At 41.6% G+C, this 23,849-nt stretch overlaps 2 protein-coding genes across 2 annotated transcripts in view; one reads left to right on the top strand and one right to left on the bottom strand.

Annotated features, from left to right (window-relative positions):
* Window positions 1-2,656, bottom strand: part of ogna (osteoglycin, paralog a) — a 20,332-nt gene extending 17,676 nt beyond the window's left edge. Inside the window, exon 1 of the mRNA XM_084316495.1 lies at window positions 2,355-2,656. Coding sequence (XP_084172621.1) covers window positions 2,355-2,495 — 141 coding nt within the window. The 5' untranslated portion in view covers window positions 2,496-2,656. The remainder of the gene's footprint in view (window positions 1-2,354) is intronic.
* Window positions 1-23,849, top strand: part of cenpp (centromere protein P) — a 245,573-nt gene that overhangs the window by 75,965 nt on the left and 145,759 nt on the right. The window lies entirely within an intron of this gene.

Genomic DNA, 23,849 nt, shown 5'->3' with positions numbered 1-23,849 from the left:
GAACTAACCCAGTGTTGTTATTTGGCTCCTATCTGCAAGCTTTACTCCATTATATCCCATTCATATTCTGGCTACTGAGGACAATTTAGCATCAGCTCAGTCTGAGAAGTACTAACCCCAGGCTAGAGAAGTACTAACCCCAGGCTAGAGAAGTACTAACCCCAGGCTAGAGAAGTACTAACCCCAGGCTAGAGAAGTACTAACCCCAGGCTAGAGAAGTACTAACTACAGGCTAGAGAAGTACTAACTAGGGCTGGTGACCCCCCTTTCACCCCCCCCCCTCCAGTAATCCACTGGGCACGTGACGTTGAATGATTTATCACCTTTTATAGTATATTCTCCCTACAGGCTCCGCCTAATACTAAAGACGTATTTGTTTGTGTGGATATTCCTAAATCGAATAGATAACTCATCTATTAGCTCTAGCTTCTCTAGCTTCTATCTTTTTCTAACAAAGCTATTTGTAGAGGGAAATGATGAAGGGGTCTGGTGGTGTTTTCTATTCAATATCAATGGATCTCAAAGGCTAATGTCTTCCTTTCTAAATACAGTGTTTAGGAGGACACATGGGAAACAGAAATACAAAAGCAACAAGCTGGCAGGGAAACATAATAAGGACAAAAATAATCTCTCAGTTTCTCACAACCGTGGGCATGGACTGCTGCCAGCAGCTGGAGAACTAACGGCTGCAGAACTCTGGAACTATTAGGAATGTCTGACCACTAAGTGTGTCTGACTCTTAACCACCAACACCTGAACGGACTATAACATACTTTAAAAAAAAATTATTTAACCTTTATTTATCCAGGCAAGCAATTACCTTATGTATACTGTTTACTTTTACTCGTACTCATAGTATATACAGTAACATATAGTATGAGTATAACATAACCGACAAGCTGGAATATCTTATCTTATCTTATACAGACCCTCATCTGCACCTTTGTTTACACAGTTTATTTTGCTTATATTTTATACTCAAGAGTTAATTATATTGTTTACACTGTTTATTTAAAAAAAATTATATTATACCTGTACCCCCCCCCCCCCCTCCCCCTTTCCATGCAGCTATGACGCCTGAATTTCCCCCAAGGGGATCAATAAAGGAATATCTTATCTCATCTTATCAGTTGTCTGCCTTTTCTATCCATTCACACGCTTGTTAGGAGGCAGGCTTAGATCAACCAAGGGGGGGGGAAGGCCATATTTAGTGTGTGGCTCTAGTGGAAATAAGAGTGACTGACGTTTTGGAGACTAGATGCAGACGTTAGCAGCCAAGCTAACGTTACACAAACATAGCTTGCTAACCTACAAACCTAGTTAGCTAAGTTATGTTGGTTTCCTGCAACACATTGGCTTCATCCAGGGCTTCCACTATAATCAGGAATATACAATGTGAGTTACATCTAGGTAACCTGCTATGTTTTGTACATGAATTCAACATAACAAGTTAATCGAAGCTAATCGTTAGCTTATAACTGCTAGCACTAGCCATCGTACACGAGCCAGTCTCCTGTCACTCCATAACAGTTAGCCCAGGCCTCTCCAAGGGCTTCCATATCAATTGCAAGATAATGAAACACCGGGGGAACTAAATCTGACCCATAAGTCATAGTTTTCTCTTGATGTTCTTTGCCGTAAAATATGGCGCAGAGCCACAGCTTATTGGCCACAGTTGTCATTTAATAATCACCTGCTATGATTACATTCACCTGTTTGCGACAGAGATGTCCGTGATTGAATACTATGAATAATTGAATATGCTTTGTCTCTGGAAGTGGGTTATAATTTAACATGGTCCAGTGTTAAAATAAGTGAAGAAAAAAATTGCAAGAAATGTTAACATTGAATCGCAATACTTAAAGAATCGTAATACCTGAAGAATCGCAATACATATTGAATCGGCACCCAAATACCGTGATAGTATCGAATCGGATCCCTGGCGATTCCCACCCCTAATAAAAACCCATTGTGATAAATAACCTATGTTTATGTGATGCCTCATAAAGAACCCTATAACTACAGTCAATATTCAAATGCATAATTTGTATACAGTATCTTGGTTTTACTTAGTGATAAAGTCTACATTTACCTGGTAAATAAAGCCTCATGTAGAGCATTATTTGGCTGAATAAAACCGAGATTATAGTATTGACCCAAAATACATGCATGGCTGTCAAAACATCAGTATAGTGTTTCCCACAGTGTCATGGGTTAGTTGTTACCACATTAGTTTGGGATGTCTTTCTGTGGCCAGACCGCCACGAATAAATCTATGAATCGGAAACATTACCACATCAGTAGGAAAGTTTCAAAATAAAGAGTAGGAAAACAGAGATTTATTTCAGTTTTACCTTAGCCCTTCTTAATTCCAAGTATCCATCCTGCTTGCCAATAACAGATCCCCGTATCAGCTGAGAATCCTGGTTAAAGCGCCTGCCGGATACAAACACTAGCCAAGGTGCCAGCATGAAGGTGAATAACAACACTCTCATCCTGACGGTCACAGCACACGCCGCTTAACCTGCTAGTATTACTGATCAAACCCTGAACCCTTCACTTCAAAGCCCAGCAAGTCTGCAGCAGCAGTAGCAGGCTCAGTGTTATAAGCTCCTGTTCTCCCTTTGCCTGTGTGTAAAATGGGACCTGTCACAGTAATCAGTATTTAAAGCCTGCCACTACCAGACCCCTTAACCCTTTACTAGCCACACCACTCAGACACAACACACCTCTGCTCTGAGAGAGAGAGAGAGAGAGAGAGAGAGAGAGAGAGAGAGAGAGAGAGAGAGAGAGAGAGAGAGAGAGAGAGAGAGAGAGAGAGAGAGAGAGAGAGAGAGAGAGAGAGAGAGAGAGAGAGAGAGAGAGAGAGAGAGAGAGAGAGAGCTTTCTGCAAGAGAGGGAACTATAGGTGGTGTGTGTGTGTGTGTGTGTGTGTGTGTGTGGGTGGGGGGGAGGGGAGTCAGAGAGTGGAAGACATGGTAAGAGACAGGGAAAGAGAGATGGACAGACGAGAGACGGAGAGATGCATAGAGAGAGTGAGAAATGCATAGAGAAAGAACACAGTGCTGCAGGGATGTTGGCAGTGCCTGCTATGTGTGAAGAAAACATAATTATGCACTATTACTAAGAATGAAAGAATGTGCAGCAAAAGCCATAACAAGCTTCATCACTTTGCTTTGGAGCTTCAGTGCCTTGGCTAATGACCACACTGTGCTTTATTTGGGAGAGGAGCGTTTGGTCTCTGCCTTGGCCCTGCGGTATTAACCAGGAATCAGCTAGGGGAGGTTACTTTCAAAGGGGGGTCATATAGGTTACTGATTGCATGCTTGCAATTATAATCAATTATGTAATTCACTGGAATGCTCAAAGTTTGTATCATAATATCATATCTCCAAATTTGTAAGAATCTGACGTTTTTTTTTTTTTTTTTTTTACTTTGATATGGCCCAGTATTGATGAGTAATCAGAGTTGGGAAGATCAGTCAGCAGTGTTGGGGAAGCTACTAGTATAATTTAGCAAGCTACCAATTACTGAGCTACTGTACAGAGAAATGTAGTCTGGTTAACAAAAGTTACTTGGAAAAACTACTACTATTACTAGTTATGCTGCCTACTCTTACTACTGTAGTTATGCTGCTGGCCAGTATGACTTACTACCAGTGTTTTTATACCTGCATCACTGTACATGCACTGTATCAATGTACAACTCTGTATATACATCTTATTAGCACTATTACTACTAGTGGTAGTAATTTATATATGTTATACCCAGTTTAATCACCTGTACATTGTATATTACTACTGCTGTTTACTGTTTACTTATTTTCGTTGTACTGTACTTGTGCTATATAATGACAATACATTTGAATCTAATATAAAATCTAAAAAGCCATGTAATTGTATTCATAAAGAACATTCGCTTTTAAAAAAAGAGTTTCTCCTTTAAGCTAATCTAATCTAAAATATAAATGTGCATCTGCATGGTAATAGAAAATAATAACTAATAAATAATAATAAATTACATGACATGATCCCAAAAGATTCCCACTCAATTGAAAGTGAAAACCTTTAACAGCTGTCTGCCATTTGGACATGAACCAACACCAAATAACCGTATCTGGGTTCTTTACAGAAAATAATTACAAAAATATAAACTTGTACATTTGGATTTTTGTGCCATCTTAATAAATAGATGAATCATTGAATTCCTTTTTTAATTAGCCTGTAAACCATTAATGCACCATAGTCTTCCTCATACTTACACACAAGGACATTATATTGAAAGTGAACTTGTACATTTGATACCTGAGCACTTCTAACAGTGCATATTGTACTTGCATACTTTTCCTAAGCCTGGACTATGTCACTTTTTAATGTAGAAATATTGCTTCTGTAGCAATCGACATCGTGTATTTGGGCCGAACAACAGAAAACCTAACAGAAACCCACAGGAATTGCCCAAACGAGTCCTTCTGGTACAATCAGTGGTGCGTAATCTTCTCTGCAAACAAAGACATACATGTTTTACGTATTAGTTCGAATATCATTTCTAGAGTATAAATGTGTACAGTACACACAAATGAAAAACAATACACACATTTTCCTTACTAGGGATTTTTGAATGGAGGACTTTTAATGTTGCACCAGTACTGTTCTCTTAGAGAATGTCTACCTCGGTAAGGGATTCTACGAGTATTTCTACCACTAGTAGATTGCATACTTCTTCTCAAGTTTCAAGTTTCTTTAATAGTTGTCATACAGAAGTACAGAATACTTTTATACAAAATGCTTCTTACTGTTACGCTCCAGAGACTGTGCTAGACAAGATAAGTATGAAATAAAATAGTATAGCATGTAAAATAGAAGTACAAAAGGTCACAGTGTTCAGTATAGACATATGTACAATGTTTGATGCAGAATAGAAGTAACTGAGTTACCATACAATATACAATATTCTATGCAATGTACTAATATACAATACTATATAGTGCAGAGCAGAAATGGGATGAGGTACAATTTAGGTACAATTTACAGTAAGGTGTACGAGTTGTAGTGCAAATCCTTTACCAATAAATATAAAGTGTAAAGTGTGTTTAGGTGATCTAAAGTGTGTAGAGTGGGTGCTGCAGTGTGTTGTTTGTTTAAGTGAGTGTGTGGGTGTGTGTGCTGTGTGCATTTGATCGTTGTTGCATAGTGTTTATTGTCTACCACTAGAGATGTCTGTTTTTCAACAGTAGTGTTTTCGTAGTCCCATGGTCATACAGAAATATTTAGCACCACTCTGACGGACACTGATTATAGCTTATACGTTTATATGATTACTTTGGACTGACCATCACTATTACATTTGTCTCGTTTTTGGAGCGCTTTCCAAGCAGTGAATGATGTTTCAATTTAGTGATGATTTTACAGACCTTTCTTTTCTCCTCGCTGACGCCGAAATATAATTGTCTCCAAGCAGGGGGTCTTAAACCTTCTTCACCCTGGGACCCAGACCCATTAAAACATACCCTCTTGTCATGTGAGGACCTGCCAGGAACAGGCCTGCAACCTATTTAGACATCTGGCCCATCATTTAACAGACACCGCTTTAGAAGGCATAGGGAGTTACTGTACTATGCATCTGTCAAAGGTTTTGGGGGGTAAAAATGGGAATACTTCTCCCAAACCAACTGTGTTGTTGAGGGTAGTACCAGTAAAGAGTTAATGTACCAACAGTATCTTGTTGTATCCATCACTACTGCATCCTTTTGGTTTCTGAAGAGCCTGCATTACATTACATTACATTTACTCATTTAGCTGACGCTTATCCAAAGCGACTTACAATTGTAAAAATGAACATAAGAAGTTCATATACTCACCTGGGATCCGGTAAATAAAATTGTATGATTTAGGTAAACAAATGTAATTATAGGCATATACACAGGGCTTATCCGGGATGCATGCACATAATCAACATGACAAACACAGCCAAAATATTTATATATAGAATAGAAATATCAAGGGCTTCCTGAGGCAATATGCGTTGTAAATGCTGTAGATTTTAAGTGGTATGAACGAGCAGATTCTAACAGCATCCAACCACTATTGGCAAATAAAAATGACATTGGGAGTCCCTCAGAAGTGGTGTTGGGCCTCTGCTTTTTTTGACCGAAGAATGTGGTGTATTTTATACTGTCACCAGACATGGTCAAATAAAGTCAAAAGTCAGCACTTCCCTATAAACGACAAAAACATCCTCGTAACGTTGAAGTCTAAAATGGCAAAACGTCTTCAATAGAGAACGTGAGCGTTTTGTCTGGCCTCCATCCTGGAGAAGAGAGGAAAAGAGGGGCCCTGAAATAAACATGGAATGGAATGGAAACGACTGAAGTGAAACTGAGAAAGTTCTGTTACAGGTGTGTTAGCAATTATGAGGACCTTTTAAACGTTTTACTATTCTAGGAAGGGGGCCAACGACTGGAAAATGTTTTTACTGTCGCTAATTTTCTCGACTACAATTTTGACTGTCAGGGTGGTATTTCACTGACTTTCACCGCGTGACACAGTTCAGAACGTATAGAGAGCCACCCAGAAATCCACCCTGAAACAGAGTTCCACTCCCTATAACACCAGAGCTGCACCATATCTCGTGTTCAAGATGGTTCCCCGTGTTAACACTTCCTTTGGTTGATCCTCCTTCCAATTTGCTGCTGCCAGCAGTTGGAACGAGATGCGAAAGACTTTGAAAATGGACAAATTGATCCCCCTCACTACTTTTAAAGATTATCAGAGTTGTTTACACACATCTGCAACAGGGGCGTTTTTAGGGTTAGAAAACATTGGGGGCTTCAGCCCGGGGGGGTGGAGGGGGGCTCCCCCCCCCCCCCTTTTTTTTTTTTTTTAAACACAGAAATACGCAATTTTAGAGTAATTAGAGATGAATACTGAAGAACTCGAATCATTAGAGGTTCTCAAAGTGAGGTCCATGTCCATGAGAGGGATCTGGGCAGTTCCCATAGAAAATTCAAAGTTAACAGGACCAAATCATCAGTTTCTTATTTATTTATTTAACCATTATTTTGCCAGATAAAACATTGATCTGGTCCAAGAGGCCCCAACAGGAGTACAAATATACATATATACAGATATATATACATATATATATAATATATATACATATACTGTACATACATACACACATATACACCAATAACAAAATAAAAACAGTTAAGAATCATACACATAAGCAAATAAACAAACAAACAAACAAACATTATGCACAGCCTATGTACAAAAGAAATAAACAGTTCATCTCTAGTCTTTACAGTTTTCTTCAATTGCATAAACACTCAAATCAAAAGTATTACACAATTATAAAAACCTTACACTCAAGGAGCAAAACGTAGGCCCAGATTTGCACCCCTATAAGCACAATGTCAGCCTCACACTTTTTGCAAAACAATACACACAGTGATTTGCAAAACACTAAACACACTTCCATTACATTAGACACAGAATGTCAAATTACCACACCTATGAGCCAATTGGTTAAACACAGCCATCAGATGCACAAACACACCATTGCTTAATTGTAGATACACCAATCAGGTTTAAGCACTATAAAAATGCAGCAGGTGAGTTCACCTGTCTTCAACCAAAATGGAAAGAGAGTGAAGTACTGTACACAGAGAACGTGAAAATATACAATACATTCACCAAACACTACACAAGACAACCAATGATGCAGACTGATGAAAATATACATTTTCTCCCATTTTCCCAAATCCGTCAACATGTCAACATGGAGAATCACAACAAAAAATGATCTTGCCAGATCCATAGGCAAAGAGATAATGTCTAGTATTTTCTGTACTCTATTTACATTTTTTCAAAATTGTTTTTGTTTTACTGTAATTTTAACCTGTACTGGATACAGTATTTTATGTTTGTCTGATATTTGCTGAGCTTACAGTGTTATGCACATAGTAGCATGAAAACTGGGACATGTTTTGTTGTGATTCTCCATGTTGAAATGTTGACTGATTTGGTTATATGGAGAGAACATTTAAATTTTCATCAGTCTGCATCATTGATTTGGGTATATGGAGAGAAAATGTTTTTTTTAGCAGTCTGCATCATTGATTTGGGTATATGTAGATAAATAAATTATATTTTCATCAGTCTACTCTACAGCATTGGTCTTGTGTAGTGTTTGGTGAATTTATTGTATATTTGCACATTCTCTGCATACTTCACTTACAGTACTGTAATCACTGAGAAGTAGAATTGCTAAATGTGTTTTAGGTTAAGCACAGCAGTGTGTAACTGGTTCAAACAGAATTGAGTCATATGAAACGTGTGTTTCATATGGTAACAAAATGTAGTTTTTATAAATTAGTGTATGGTTTTGACAAGTGTTTAATTTAGCAAAAGATCTGAGGTGTTCTGATAATTGTGTGTGTGGTTGTGCTAATTGTGTGTTTTGAAACACCAGGCCCTGTTTTCAAAATCATGCTTAAGCAATCGAAAAAAAACTATTGTGTGTTTCATTATAATTATGTTTCAGTCTTCTCATAAAAGAAATATTCGATTTTTGGGTCTTTTCCTGCCTTTGGTCCGCTTTGCATTCACATCTCAAATGAACCGTAGCAGGGTTCACTTGCAAGAGTGAATGAGCTTTCACACCACCCCAAACCAACCGGACTATCCGAGGAAATGAACCAGGGTTCGATTAAAGCTTATTATAGTTTATCACAGTATCATGAGCATGTCTTTGTCAGTGGACACTGGACATGGGTATGGATGGCTCCAGGTGCTGCTGTGTTAAAGTGCACATCTTCAAGTCCACAAATCGGTGAATGAAAGAATGATAGGATCAAATGAAAACTACTTACTAAAAATGGATTAAAAGTACTAAAAACCAACAAAAATACCAAACACTAACAAACATTCAGCACAGACAATGGGGATGCTGACATAAAAAAAAAAAAAAAAGTAAAAAAAAAAAAAAATGTAAACAATTTTTTTTTTTTTTTTTTTTTTTTAAGGTCCGGGGCTAGGAGAAAAACATCCGGGGCTAAAGCCCCGGAAGCCCAGGGCTAAAGCCCCGGAAGCCCAGGGCTAACGACGCCACTGATCTGCAACCTTTTAACTGACATGTAAATGGTCTGTTCTTCTTCATGTCTTACATACCTTGTCATTTTGGTTGTTTGTTTGGTGTGTGTTTTAATTATTTCACTTACATCTGTGATGTATGTATTGTCTGTGTCCAATAGTCTCATCTGGATTTCTCCTCCTATTTATATATCTTTTTTCGTCCCCTTTCTCTTACACTTGCCCTTTTTCCTCTCGCCAGGCCATCATTGTAAATAAGAATTTGTTCTTAAATTGACCTGCCTGGTTAAATAAATGCATAAAATAAATGAATTCACCATGTCACATGATGGCATTCCACCTATGTTGTCTTGCGTAGCCCAACTGCTTGAGTGTCACGTTAACATTGCTTCCAACCTTTTCAGCCGTGCACCCATTGTACCATTTGTTTCTTACCGTGATTCCATTTGAAGTTGTATGCCATCATGCCTGATATCTCCAGAAACGTTTAAATCCCCCGGCCAAGAGGAATAACTCATGTGAGACGTGTTTTATGGTGTTTCTTCCTTTTAAAGCAGTGCACATGCTGATCCCAGACCTGTGCATGTCTAGGACCTAATTACTCACAGATTGGAGATATACTGTATGTCTATACTACTATGTACTGTGTAGCACTCATGTTCAACACTGTTTGACGAACAATACCACATACCCTTAGCTGTGTGGAGGAATATAACGGATCAATGAATGTACTTAGTCAAATATAGACTTGTTTAAACACAGGTTTATTATACCCAAATTAATAGGTACAAGTAAATCGGAGTTATAGCGGATGACTCAAAGTGGATACTGGCTGGACGTATCCATCAGAGAGCTCCAGAATCCAGTAAAAGTTGGTCTTTATAGTGGAGAGGAGAGGGGTTGTCTCCAGGTCAAAGGGGTTGATTGGGTCGGGGAAGTGGAGGAGTGGAGGAGGGGTGAGTTAGGAGGGGTGTCAAGTCAAGTCAAGTCAATTTTATTTATATAGCACATTTCCAGGCAGCGGCAGCTGGCACCAAAGTGCTTCACAGGCAAGTTGATAAAAACAAAATAATGTGATGCAAGATATAAGATTAAAAACATAGTAAAGCAATGAAAGTAATAAAAACAGGTAGGACACAGTAAAACAAAGAGGATAGAAGGGCCAGGGGTCTGGTCTGCCCAGGTGGGAGTGAGACGGGGGAAGGGTGACGGGATGGAAGGGGAGGACAGTGTTGGGAAAGTTCACTTTCTACATGAACTAGTTCAGTTCACAGTTCACAAAAATGAACTAATTTATAGTTTATATATATATTTCTTTTTTTATAATTTTATTTTTTCACATACAGTTACTTACATTACAAAAACACACATTAGGACAAGGGGGGGGTTCCTCCAGTTCATCTATGCCATCATCCACACCATAAGCAAGCAAAAACAAAACAAAAAGAAAAACAAGCCAAAAGGAAAGCAAACCAAGACAGGCACTGTACAGTATTGCACTTGCCTCGAACCCATTCACATGTAGACATACATATATTTATTTTTTCCTATCCTAGGTCTGTCCATACAATGGGGCATTGGGCCTTTAGAAGGATCCGAGAAATTTCAGCAGGAAAATAGTCTAATAGTGGGGCCCACACCTCCTGAAAGGAAGCATCATTGCCTCTATGCATTGCACAGAGTCTTTCATGGGGTAGCACACCGAAGATCTCTCCATACCACATTTGTATAGATGGAGGCTTATCCTTAATCCAGTTTATCAGAATGCATTTCCGGGCTGAAAGTAGAAGTTTATCAAAATTAAAAAGTTTGAATTGTAAGGGTGTCAAATGAATTTCATTTGATGGGAGTCCCAGTAAGAAAGCTCCCAGATCCTTCTTTATTTTCACCTTGAAAATGTCGCTTAACTCACGTGCCACTTGGCCCCAGAACCTGGATAAACACTTAGATTCCCAAAAGTAGTGATAGTAGGTACCCAGATCTGTTTGACATTTCGAACATAAAGGAGATATTGAACGGTCCATTTTGTTAGTTATTTTTTCAATACGTTGCCGCAAGCTATTATTTGTAAAAATTATTGAACCACAGACGGAATCGGAATACTGGCATAACGCGTTGCTGCCGCCCATTCAGTCCACACTAGTAGCAGCTGCAGCTTTCATCTCTACAGTATATTTTCAAAAACATGAGGAAAAACTTTGCTTGAATTGTCTTTATTATGAAAACAAAAACAGGACGTTTGCTTATTCTCAATGTGCCGTTTAAGGTTTGCTGTCGACGTCGTCGATGTACGGACTTGCTTCTTCAAACCGGATGGACAAAGTTTACAGACAAACGTTAGATTTTTTCCGTCTGAGTCAGTACTGACTTTAACGTTAAACTCTTTTAAATGCTCATACGCCGACGTCGTAGAGGTAGAGTCTGACTCTGAGCGAGTGCTGCTCTCAACTTGCTGCTCGGCTTCTGCTCGCCGATTCCGCTGGTCCACAGTTTGTTGTGAGGAGTCTGATGACGTAGCCAGGGGGTGACAGGCGCGTTGCCAGATTGGGTGTTTTCCTCAATATTTTGAAGCCTGTTTACAGTGTGTTTTAACTGGGTTTTCGGCTGAAAGGCATATGAAATCTGGCACACCTTTGAACGCCGTTATAATAGAGTGCTGAGAATGAACGCACTTTTGAACGCCGTCATACAGCGCTGAGAATGAACGCGTTCTCAATTACGTAACTAGTAAATAAAATGACTAGTTGTTGCAAACAGAATGGGCATTTTATTGTTTACATATTATTGTGGCCATCAACAATAATAATATGAACCGATTTTAAGAACAAATCGGTATTATACCTCGTGCAGTAGCTCCAAGTATGCTGGGGTGTGTGTGTGTTTGAGTTAGTAAGCCTCGCTATAACCTTTAGGCTTTGGAAAACATATTTTAGATTTTTGCTATTTTAATCAAAGTCTGAAACAGTCAAAACATGCAAAACATTTCAGGGTAAATTATTAATTTTAGGATTAAGCATGTAATCATAAAATTATTTCCTGTGTGTGTGTGTGTGTGTATGTGTGTGTGTACACGTGCATGCATGTGTTTGTGTGACATGTGTATCCGTCTAGTTACAAATAATCAAATATTTACTAATAATGCTTGTAATGTCAGCATGTGCACATATTGTGCGACTAATTTGCATATCCGTTGTCATTTGCATATTGTATTGTGAAATACGCCTGAAAATTTCATTACTACAATATGATCAACCTGTCAAATCAAAACGTATTCAACACAGGAATTAAGCATAATTTGGTGCCGGTTTTGAATTCTTTTTTTTTATCCACTTTTTCTCCTCCTGTTTTTCTGTGTTTTTCTCCCATCCCAATTTAGTCGTGCCAATTCCCCCCTCCCCTTCCTGGTCGTTGCTCGCATGTGCCCCCCACTGGTCGGTCTAGGGAGGGTTGATAGATACTATCACATGTCCCCTCCGATACATGCGGAGTCAGCCAGCCACTTCTTTTCACCTGCCAATTGAGTCAGTATGACGGCCGGCCAAGCCGGAGGCAACGCTGACAGCCGGATTCGATACCAGTGTCTCTCGCGTTGGTGACGAGCGATTAGTCCGCTGCGCCACCCAGCCGCCCGGTTTTGAATTCTTATATTCCATTGACATAGGGATATTTCACCTTAGTAGAACTAGTAAAAAATCAGCAGTCTCGGGGAGCTCCAGTAGCTCATCACGTACCGCGAGTGCTATTTCAGCGCCGTGGACAACCGTGCTCGTCACGGATCTGGGGCTGAGCGAGTTCGAATCCCGGACTGCAGCCGTGCCTTTCCCAGAGTGTCTTCCCCCCCATCTGAACCCTTTCAGCCTGCTTCTGTCGGTCGAACTTGACCAAGTATAAATGCGATAAACGTATAAAAGAGCCAGGGAAATGGCCAAAGTTAAAAAATAAAAATAAAATCAGCAGTCTCACCTCTATCTAAAGTAATCTACAAGTAAACTAGCGAGTCGCGACCACTACTTTTTCTCACGTCTGCTGTCAACACCACCATTCCTCCCAGGTGTCAGGCTCCTCATTCACTTCCATACATTTTTGGGACCTAGTCTAAATACCATACGTATTTCTCTCACTTTTTCTGTATTATTTATTTTTTGCTTTCATCCCAATTTAGTCGTTATGCCAATTCCTTTCCTGGTCGTTGCACGCATTGTCCCAGGGAGGGTGTAGAACTACCACATGCCTCCTCCGATACATGTGGAGTCAGCCAGCTGCTTCTTCTCACCTGACAGCGAGGACTCTCACTGGGGGAACGTAACGCGTGCGGAGGCTTCCCACCCCGCTAACACTGCCAATTGTGTTAGTAGGGACGACTGACCAAGCCGGAGGTACCGCTGACAGCTGGATTAGAACCCAGAGTCTCTGCGGTGGTAGGCGAGTGCATTCTCCACTGCGCTACCCAGCCGCTCTATATTTTATTTGACATTTTTCAGAACATTGTACAAACGTGATAAACAGTATACTAACATGACAGACAAACACACTCAGACAGTGAAAGTTAAAAATACATAAAAAAAATAATAACACATTTTTAACAGTCGGTATTACAACACGATTACCAGCCGTATAGGGGGCTTATATGGTTGAGAAATATTGTGTTTGGGGTCCGTGAGAGATCGGACAGGCAAATCAGCTGCTGCATCTAACCTCTCGAGATAGGCTAAGAACGGGTCCTAGATTTTTGAAAACCTTTTAAGTGAATCGGTTCTCAGGAACCTTAGTCTCTCCATCCGTATAACAGAGGTCATGTCCGCCATCCACAGTTGAAAAGAAGGTGCTGAGGAGGACTTCCACTCTTTCATAATTAGTTTTTTTAAGCAACCGTTGTCCCCAGTGTCAGAGATTGTTGCACAGCTGCAGTAAAGTTCAGAGAGGACACAGATCAGCCGAAGATGGCAAGCTATGCCCCCGGCTGTAGAGTTATCTTGTAGGCCTTATAAATATGATACTTTTGAAGTATAAACAAACGACTACTGTGCAAATGTCAATAAAACAAGACAATTCAGAGTCAAAGGTATGTGTTTGTTTTTGGCATTTGATGCATCCTTACAGATACCGCAGATTTATTTTAATTTTTTTTAACTTTATTTTTTTTAGCGTTTATCGCTTTTCTGGTCAAGCATGACCGACAGATACAGGGTGAAACGGGATATAGATCAGGGGAAGACATTCTGATAAATGACAGCGGGTCCGGGAATCGAACTCGGAGTCCACCAGATCCGTGACGCAGCACGGTTTTCCCCGACGCTGAAATAGCGCCGAGATATGCGGTGAGCTACTGGAGCCCCCTGATACCGCAGATTTTTGACAGGTTCTACTAATGCGAAATATCCATTTAACCCTTTCACTACCACCCTACCAAAGGGTTAACCCTTTCACTGCGACAATACAGACGGTTAACCCTTTCACTGCCACATGACAAAGGGTTAACCCTTTCACAACCACACTACAGAAGGTTAACCCTTTCACTACCACACTACAGACGGTTAACCGTCTATAGTAGAAGTAGAAGTAGAAGTCTTTATTTGTCATCAGATTAACACACACACATGCAATGGGCGACCCACAGGAACACAACACGCACACATGCACTGAGTTGCTGACAAAATGTTCTCTGCAGCGATCTGTTGTGCATGTTTTTCCATTGGGTTTAGCTTATCGGGAGGGGAAACCCTTGCGAGCACGGGGAGAACATGCAAGTGTAGTGAAAGGTTAACCTTCTGTAGTGTGGTAGTGAAAGGGTTAATGATAAAGCTGCGTGACCTTTTTGACCCTGTGTCCGGCAACTAAAACAGTCGTAGTACCCCTGCATGGCTAGGTCCTATCCTCATGAAACAACTTCTTCTGAACGTGCTATTATCACATGCCACATCACATGCAATAGAGCAATAAATATGGACCCTAACACCCTACTATAGCATTACGTTACCACTATTAATGAATTACTATGTCGTTTACACAGAGTTGGAGGATTTGAGATCTAGTTGGATGGGAGTTTAAATGGCTGGTTTTGCTTATAGTGGCTTATGTGGCTGTTTTGAAGGCAGCGCTGCTGGAAAGCAATCTTCTAGAGTGAGCCCTGGATAAGAAGAGGATTTTCCAAAACGCCACTCTGCCAACATGCTAAACAAACCAGCCTGTCCCCCTCCCCTCGCTGAATCCTTTCATTGCATGTGATACTTATCCTTTATTTGTATTATGTACAATCGTTTTAAGACTCTTTTTAGGGAACCCAAGATATTTCAAGAATAACTTCTCACGCCCCAAAAATCATTTAGCAAGCAAATTAGTAGGGAAATTAAGCAAGAATGTACCCAATTAGTAGTTAGGCTACTCATTTACCTGCCTACAGTGTTCACTCTTGTTCACTACACTTTTGTTAAGTCTAATAATAAGAAGTCTTTATTTGTAACACATTATTGTCATGCAGCGAACACACACATGCGAGATGGGCTACACATAGGAACACACACACATGCATTTTTTTTATTTAATTTCCTCTCTGCGCTTGACCCATCCCGTCGTTCTTCCCCCCAGCCAGGAGCAGACACGGGCTGCGGTGTGGGCTGCGGCGTGGGCTGCGGCGTGGAGATGCGACGGTGTTAGAGATCTGTTCTGCATGTTTTTCCATTGGGTTTATCTCTTTTTCTGGAGGGAAACCCTTGCGAGTATGGGAAGAACATGCAAACTCCACACAGAAAGGCCCAGGAGAATCCCCCAAGTGGGATTCCAACCCAGGACCTTCTTGCTGTGAGGCGACAGTGTTAACCATGGACATGGCTTGGGAAGGCTAAAGCATGTATCTTTAGATATCAATTTACACAGAATAATACAAGGAGCCGTTCATATTTGTCTGGAATCCAGTTTTGTGTCCCAAGCTCTTCTTCTAAAAACACTGCTGTAGAAGATGGGTTCTTCTTGTTTACTCTCTTAACACACTGCAATAAAAGCTTGTTGCTTCATTGTCTACATGAGAACAGGTGAACGTGTTAATTGTAATACTCATTACAAAGTAGGAGCAGGTTAAACAGAGTCACTTGTTCTCTCTATGTACACAGGACTGGTCATTTTTAATGACCTTTTTTCCAGTGCAATAGAGGTTATATGCTTCATTGTCTGCATAGGAACAGGTGAAGTGTTATTTTCAGCTGAGTATCAAGTAAAACTGAATGAGTGGAGCATGAAAGCTGTGTTTTCTCCACGTGTAAACACAATCATGTGTCAGTGCCATGTTTTACAACGAAGCGGTGGACTGTTGATTTTTATGACAGCTGGGTCTCTGTTCGATGTACGCAGCAGCCAGCAAGCTACAGGTTGACAGCTGGGCTCTGTTCGATGTAGGCAGCAAGCTACAGGTTGACAGGTGTTCAAGTCCAGCCTAAACAAACGTTCTACGTCGGCGCTTTTACACATCTCCTGTGCTGTTTCCATAGCGTCAGACCAAATAGAATGGTCTTGTGAATTATGGTGATTGTGCAGCTAAAGCTAGACATTTTATGATGCATTTTCTTGGGTGGGCAGCATGCGAGACTCAGAGGTGGAATATTCACACCATGAAAAGTGACATTATTCCTTTGCCATGGTATGATGGTAACACATGAGAAAAAACTCGAATGTTACGCTAGCCAGCCTTATTATCGCTAAAGTCTTCGACAGTTGGAAATCAGTGAATATAATTCAACAGAATGTTTGTTAAAATAATTAGCTGCCTAATTAGCTTTGCAATTATATCAGCAATGTTCGCCCAATAGATCACCACGCAATCTACTCCTGTGTTATTTGCCAAGTTTACACTGCAAGATTAGTACTTTAGATTTCTGGTCCAGGGGAAACTAATCTGGAGGTTTCTCTCATCAACCAGGCACCCTCCTTACTCCCTGTTTTTAATGGGTAGAGTGCTCCATCCTGGACCACAGCACGCAAAAGTGTGACTTTATTTTGCTCTGAAAATGTCTGAAAAGTGTATAGAAGAAGTCTTTATTTGAATTGTCATGCAGTTTAACACACACATGTGAGATGGGCGACACACAGGAACACAAACACACATGCATTGGGTCGCCGATGAAATGTCTCTCTGCACTTGACCCATCCCGTCGTCCTTCCCCCCAAAGGCAGCCGGGAGCAGATATGGGCTGCGGCATGGGGCCGCGCCCCGGGGACCAATCCAAGTGCTCCTGTCCGTCTTCGTCAGGGACCGCGACAGCGTTAGCGATCTGTTGTGCATGTTTTTCCATTGGGAGGAGAAACCCTTGCGAGCACGGGGAGAACATGCAAACTCCACACAGAAAGGCCCGGGAGATCCCCCACCTGGGTACCTGGCAACGTGGAAACCTGGTCCCCAAGCAGGAATCGAACCCAGGACGTCTACTGTAGCTGTGATGTACTGTAGTGTTAACCACTACACCTGTAACTGAGGGGTACAATTCCCTGACTGTATTAATAAGTATGGTATCATTAAACCACTACTGTCTTATGTACATTACTACTGGCCATACAGTACACAGGTATATGAGATGAACACCTCCACAATGACACGGTTCCACAACAAATATGGGTTAGAATAATATTTATTAGCAGCACGAAGATTATCTTACATTACTTGAGAATTAGAGTCGCGCTTGTAAGGCGAAGAATGTGCATGAATAGGTCAAGAGCGTAAGTCCATTAGAATATATTACGCAGGAGATAATGAATACCACCTGTATCATAAGAATTATATATATAGTACACTAGTAGGGCAGCTGGAGATACTAAGAGGGTCCCTCCGGTTGTAAGCCAGAAGGGGGGAGGAATGTTCGAATGCAAACTCTGGATCAACGGGGAATCAATAAGCTCCAGCTACGGGAGGCGGTACATTACTCCCTTGATCGGCAGACGAAAGCAGCAGCTATAATCCAAGTATGCGTGCAGCATAGGTGAAAGCCAGCCAGCCTCTCCTAGAGACGTGCTCGAGTGATGCTCCTCACGGGTGAATCCCACACAGCAGTGGGTAGACGATTCTCCGCTCCAACAGCCACAGGACCAAAGCAATAATCCAGCCGAAAAGGGCTCTGTAGTCGCCGGTGTAGGTTATCCAGTGTACATATCCACACGGTTCTCGTCTAGGGCTCCTCGGATGACGGCACCAGGTTAAGCCGCCCAGCCTGGATAAGCACACTAGCTCGGTACGAGGAAGCGTTGGTAATGCTGGTCACTGTAGAACGGTAGCCGCACGATACACTATACATAATAGACTATTACTTAAATAATAGAATAGGTCGAACTCGACGATACAGCGTTAAACTCTGACACTTCATCTATCAATTCGCACGCGGTCTCAAGGCTCTATTTTGGGGCAAAACGGGCCCACTTCACAGCACGTTGTATCGTGGTGTGAGGCTTCAACTTATTGGTTAACATACTTCTGTATTCACCTGCGCCGTATTTATACGTTAGGTGAACAATCTAGTACCAGCCTCATTTCTGTCTCGTATTCTTGCGCAGAGCCGGTCATGTCCAGGCATGTCTTTGGCGGTGACTTTGAACTAGACATTGGGGGTATGGCTGTGGCGCCTAAGGGACCGCTGTCCAATAGGAGAACGAAATATTATGGTCTGTACTAGGTAAAGGGATATTCCGTGTATATGTACAAAGAATATACAAGGGATATCAGACGATATACAAATATTATACAATATATCTCAAGTAATAAATATATATATTCGGTTTAATCTGATCCTTCGTAACAACACCACTGTGCCGTATATATTATATAGTAGTACTCAGTGTGTGTAGTACATAGTAGTACTGACATAGTAGTACTCAGTATATAGTACATAGTAGTATTCTGTGTGTATAGTAGAGGTGTAATGATATGTTACACGATACATCACAATACAAAATGGGCCGATATGGACCATGGACTGTGATGATAGTATTGTTCGATACTTTTATTTTGAAAACTGACACACATTTTATTTTGAAAGTGCACCAGTGTTGACAACAACCAGCCAGAGGAGAATAATAATCACAGAACACTGCTGTAGAAGATGGGTTCTGAGGAAGTGTGACGTGCGAGGATGCTGTGTTTGAAGCTAACATTGGTTAGCTACCAAGCCGATAACGGGCAGCTCTGGCAACAGGTTCACTTGGATTAAAATATCCCCTCGCCGTGGATATCCAGTGACAGTTCACTTCACCCCCCATGGCCAATAAAGAACAACGGCGACTCTACAGTTGGATAACAGGTTTTCAACCACTACTGCGTGAACCTGTATCACTGTCTGACAACCTGGCTGACTCCTCATCTCCACGCCGCTCGATAAGGACGGGAGGGTGTTAGAAAAACAGTAGGCCACACCAACAGCAAGGTAACACTTCTGTAATAATAATAATAATAATGGATTGGATTTATATAGCGCTCTTCATGACACCCCAGTGACCCCAGAGCGCTTACAGAGTCCATTATTCGTTCATACACAGTCATACCGGTGGTGGTAAGCTACAATTGCAGCCAGAACTGCCCTGAGGCAGACTCACGGAAGCGTGGCGAATAATCATCGCCTACGGCCCCTCCGACCACCACCAACATTCATTCACATGCATACGAGGCAAGTAGGTTAAGTGTCTTGCCCAAGGACACACCGGCAGTGGGATGGACATGGGCTTGAGCGGGATTCGAACCACCAACCCTTCGATCATTGGACGACCCGCTCTACCCCTGAGCCACGCCGCCCCTGTAGTCCAATAACGTTAATTGTAGGTTATTCTGCTGGTGGTAGGAGTTTGTATGTGTGACCTCTCTGTCCCAGCCACGTCTGGAGGTGTGTGTGGGTACTGGGTAGCTAATGTTAGGTGGCTGACTAGAGAAGAGGGCTCTGGTGCTGGGTAGCTAATGTTAGGTGGCTGACTAGAGAAGAGGGCTCTGGTGCTGGGTGGCTGTAGTAGGTGCTGACTAGAGGAGAGGGCTCTGGTGCTGGGTAGCTAATGTTAGGTGCTGACTAGAGGAGAGGGCTCTGGTGCTGGGTGGCTGTAGTAGGTGCTGACTAGAGGAGAGGGCTCTGGTGCTGGGTGGCTGTAGTAGGTGCTGACTAGAGAAGAGGGCTCTGGTGCTGGGTGGCTGTAGTAGGTGCTGACTAGAGGAGAGGGCTCTGGTGCTGGGTGGCTGTAGTAGGTGCTGACTAGAGGAGAGGGCTCTGGTGCTGGGTAGCTAATGTTAGGTGCTGACTAGAGGAGAGGGCTCTGGTGCTGGGTGGCTGTAGTAGGTGCTGACTAGAGAAGAGGGCTCTGGTGCTGGGTGGCTGTAGTAGGTGCTGACTAGAGAAGAGGGCTCTGGTGCTGGGTGGCTGTAGTAGGTGCTGACTAGAGAAGAGGGCTCTGGTGCTGGGTGACTGTAGTAGGTGCTGACTAGAGAAGAGGGCTCTGGTGCTGGGTGGCTGTAGTAGGTGCTGACTAGAGGAGAGGGCTCTGGTGCTGGGTAGCTAATGTTAGGTGCTGACTAGAGAAGAGGGCTCTGGTGCTGGGTGGCTGTAGTAGGTGCTGACTAGAGAAGAGGGCTCTGGTGCTGGGTGGCTGTAGTAGGTGCTGACTAGAGAAGAGGGCTCTGGTGCTGGGTGGCTGTAGTAGGTGCTGACTAGAGAAGAGGGCTCTGGTGCTGGGTGACTGTAGTAGGTGCTGACTAGAGAAGAGGGCTCTGGTGCTGGGTGACTGTAGTAGGTGCTGACTAGAGAAGAGGGCTCTGGTGCTGGGTGGCTGTAGTAGGTGCTGACTAGAGAAGAGGGCTCTGGTGCTGGGTGGCTGTAGTAGGTGCTGACTAGAGGAGAGGGCTCTGGTGCTGGGTGGCTGTAGTGGGTGCTGACTAGAGAAGAGGGCTCTGGTGCTGGGTGGCTGTAGTAGGTGCTGACTAGAGGAGAGTTATCTGGTGCTGGGTGGCTGTAGTAGGTGCTGACTAGAGAAGAGGGCTCTGGTGCTGGGTGGCTGTAGTAGGTGCTGACTAGAGAAGAGTGGTGCTGCCTTTTCCAGTATTGATGATGTTAGAATAGTAGGAGTTGGCAGCAGAGAGGGTTTAGTTGTAAATCAACTTAACAAATACTTAACAAGTCATAAGTAAGTAGTTTACTAATAGCTTGTTCATGATCTATTAACTATTTATACGGCATTGTTTTAAATCATTAATCAACTATTGGCTCTGGAGGTAGAGCAGTCGTGTGGTAATCCGGAGGTTCCCGGTTCCATTCCCACTCTTCCCGGGCAGCGCGTCAAAGTGTCCTTGAGCAAGACACTTAACCCCTAATTGCTCCTGAAGAGCATGGTGGCCTTCGGTGTGAGTGGATGTGTGAGTGAATGTGTGAGTGAATGTGTGAGTGGATGTGTGAGTGAATGTGTGAGTGGATGTGTGAGTGAATGGGTAAATAATTGACACGACTGCTTGGACATGTTGGCGATTAAATACTGTAACTTCTGGGCCTAACTTTATTGAAGCAGGGCCTTTTTATTTTTTTTGTTATCTACTTTTTCTCCTCCTTTTTTCTGTATTTTTCTCCCATCCGAATTTAGTCGTTATGCCAATCCCCCGGCTGTGTAGTGTACCGAACTAATACAACAGTATGTTAACCACTAACTGGTTTTTTCACAATCTAATATATTAATTATTATTTTCTTTTTTTACAAGTCGATTATTAATTTCAATATAGAATATTCGTTGACAGCCCTACAAGTACAATTAGTTATTGCACACTACATCACCCCTGAGTGGAACATGGAAAGCCAAACTTTCCCCCACTGTACCGAAAACCCGTACCGAACCGTGACTTCAAAACCGAGGTACGTACCGTACCGTGGTTTTTGTGTACCGTTACACCCCTAATATTTGGTCATATTTTCATATGAAGCCTCCTTGTTTTCTGATCCGCTCCCGTTTGATCTGTTGCTTGTTACTATAAGTTAGTAAGTGCTGCAGTATCTGCGCCAACGGTTACTCATACCTTCCAGGAGGCACGAGGGAGAGCGCACAGTCAAAGCACCCAAATAACAGTCCCTCTGACAAAACACTCAATACAGAATGACATCCGCAGACAGAAGCGGATGAAAGAGGAGGGGGAGTTAAAGGGCCCCTATTGTTTTCCTTGTTGAGGGGTTGTCTCAATACTGAGCAATTGTGAAATATGTACATAGTGCAGTGTATGCAGTTAAGCTGTGACAAGAGCCCTCCCTATTAAAACGAGCCATTCAGAATTGCAGCCACAATCGACGTAGTTAATAACATGCGTGTGTGTGTGTGAAGAGATCTTGGAAAAATGTGTGTGTACAAAACGGCGGCTCACTCGTAAACCTTTTCTACATAAAGTTGAACCTAAATATATTTCTGACAACATTTTTTATTGTAATATGATATTGCTGGATCTTGAGTCATATTTGATCTGCAATGTCTAGTTTGACAGTTTGATCTTAATTTAGTTTGACCATTTGTACGATAAAAGTGTCTCGCTCAGGACTGAAACAGTGTTGGTCAAGTGAATTTCTTTCCAGCAAAAAACCTGAAATTAACTTGTTGAAAAGGACTACAATATGGGACCTTTAACAGATAATTAAAGGACTACAATATGGGACCTTAACTTGTTGAAAATGACTACAATATGGGACCTTTAACAGATAACTTGTTGAAAAGGACTACAATATTGGACCTTTAACAGATAATTAAAGGACTACAATATGGGACCTTTAACAGATCATTAGAATAGAAGTAGCTTAACCATGTCATGTGTAACACATTGGCCACAATTAAGAACATTGACCAAACATAGTCCAGCCATATACTAGGTTTTGACCTAGTCTTGTTGTTTATGTAACACAGTGCAAAGTTATAACAAAGTTATACAGCCTTTTCACTCATTTCTGATTAAAAAAATAATAAATAAAGCAAGCAATATTCACAAAAATGCTTATTACCCAAGACCAGAACATACTTGAGGGACCATCCAGTCATTAAATTTAGTCAAATAGTTTCCAATAAACAGTGAAGAGATATAAAGAGGTTGCTTACCAATAAGGGCTTTAAAACAGATAATAATACCAGTGTTTGTTGCTCCTTTCTGCAAGAGAAGTCCAACCCACGCATAAAGGACAATTGTGAATATCATATGTGTCACCAGTAATAAATCTAAGAGCTGAGTGATATACAGTCCAGATGTTTAAGAATGTATGCCACAGCTGCAGCAGGCCTATAAATTACATCACCATAGTCCAGAACTGATAAGAAGACTGATTAAACAATTATTTTGCTACTAATTAGAGGAAAGCTGGATCCCAGCTTGGAGGCTGGATTATCCACATGGAACTTAAATGTACATTTCTCGTCGAGCTACAGGCCAAGATATTTATACTCAGTGACTCTCAATACAAGAGACACTTACAGTAGATATCTGCACATTATAATAGGCAATATTTCTGGCTCTAGAAAATAACATAAATGTAGTCTTACTAGCATTAAGAACTAATTTAAGATTAACAAGAGCCTCCTGCAGAGCATCCAACTTGCACTCCGAACTTGAGTGCTACAGTCTTGAGTGCATAGTAGTAGGCCTATAGACATAATTAGCATTGTAGGTAGTAATATAGGCAAGGTAGATTACTTTGACTATTATGCAAATGTGTGTATAATAGTAAAAGACATTTCATATATTGATTGAAGAAGTGTGTTTTTAGTCAACAGCGGAAAATTGGGTGGG

Source organism: Notolepis coatsorum, assembly GCF_963971535.1.
Source record: "Notolepis coatsorum genome assembly, chromosome: 6".
Taxonomy (NCBI): domain Eukaryota; kingdom Metazoa; phylum Chordata; class Actinopteri; order Aulopiformes; family Paralepididae; genus Notolepis; species Notolepis coatsorum.
This window is presented reverse-complemented; position numbering and strand designations above follow the sequence as displayed.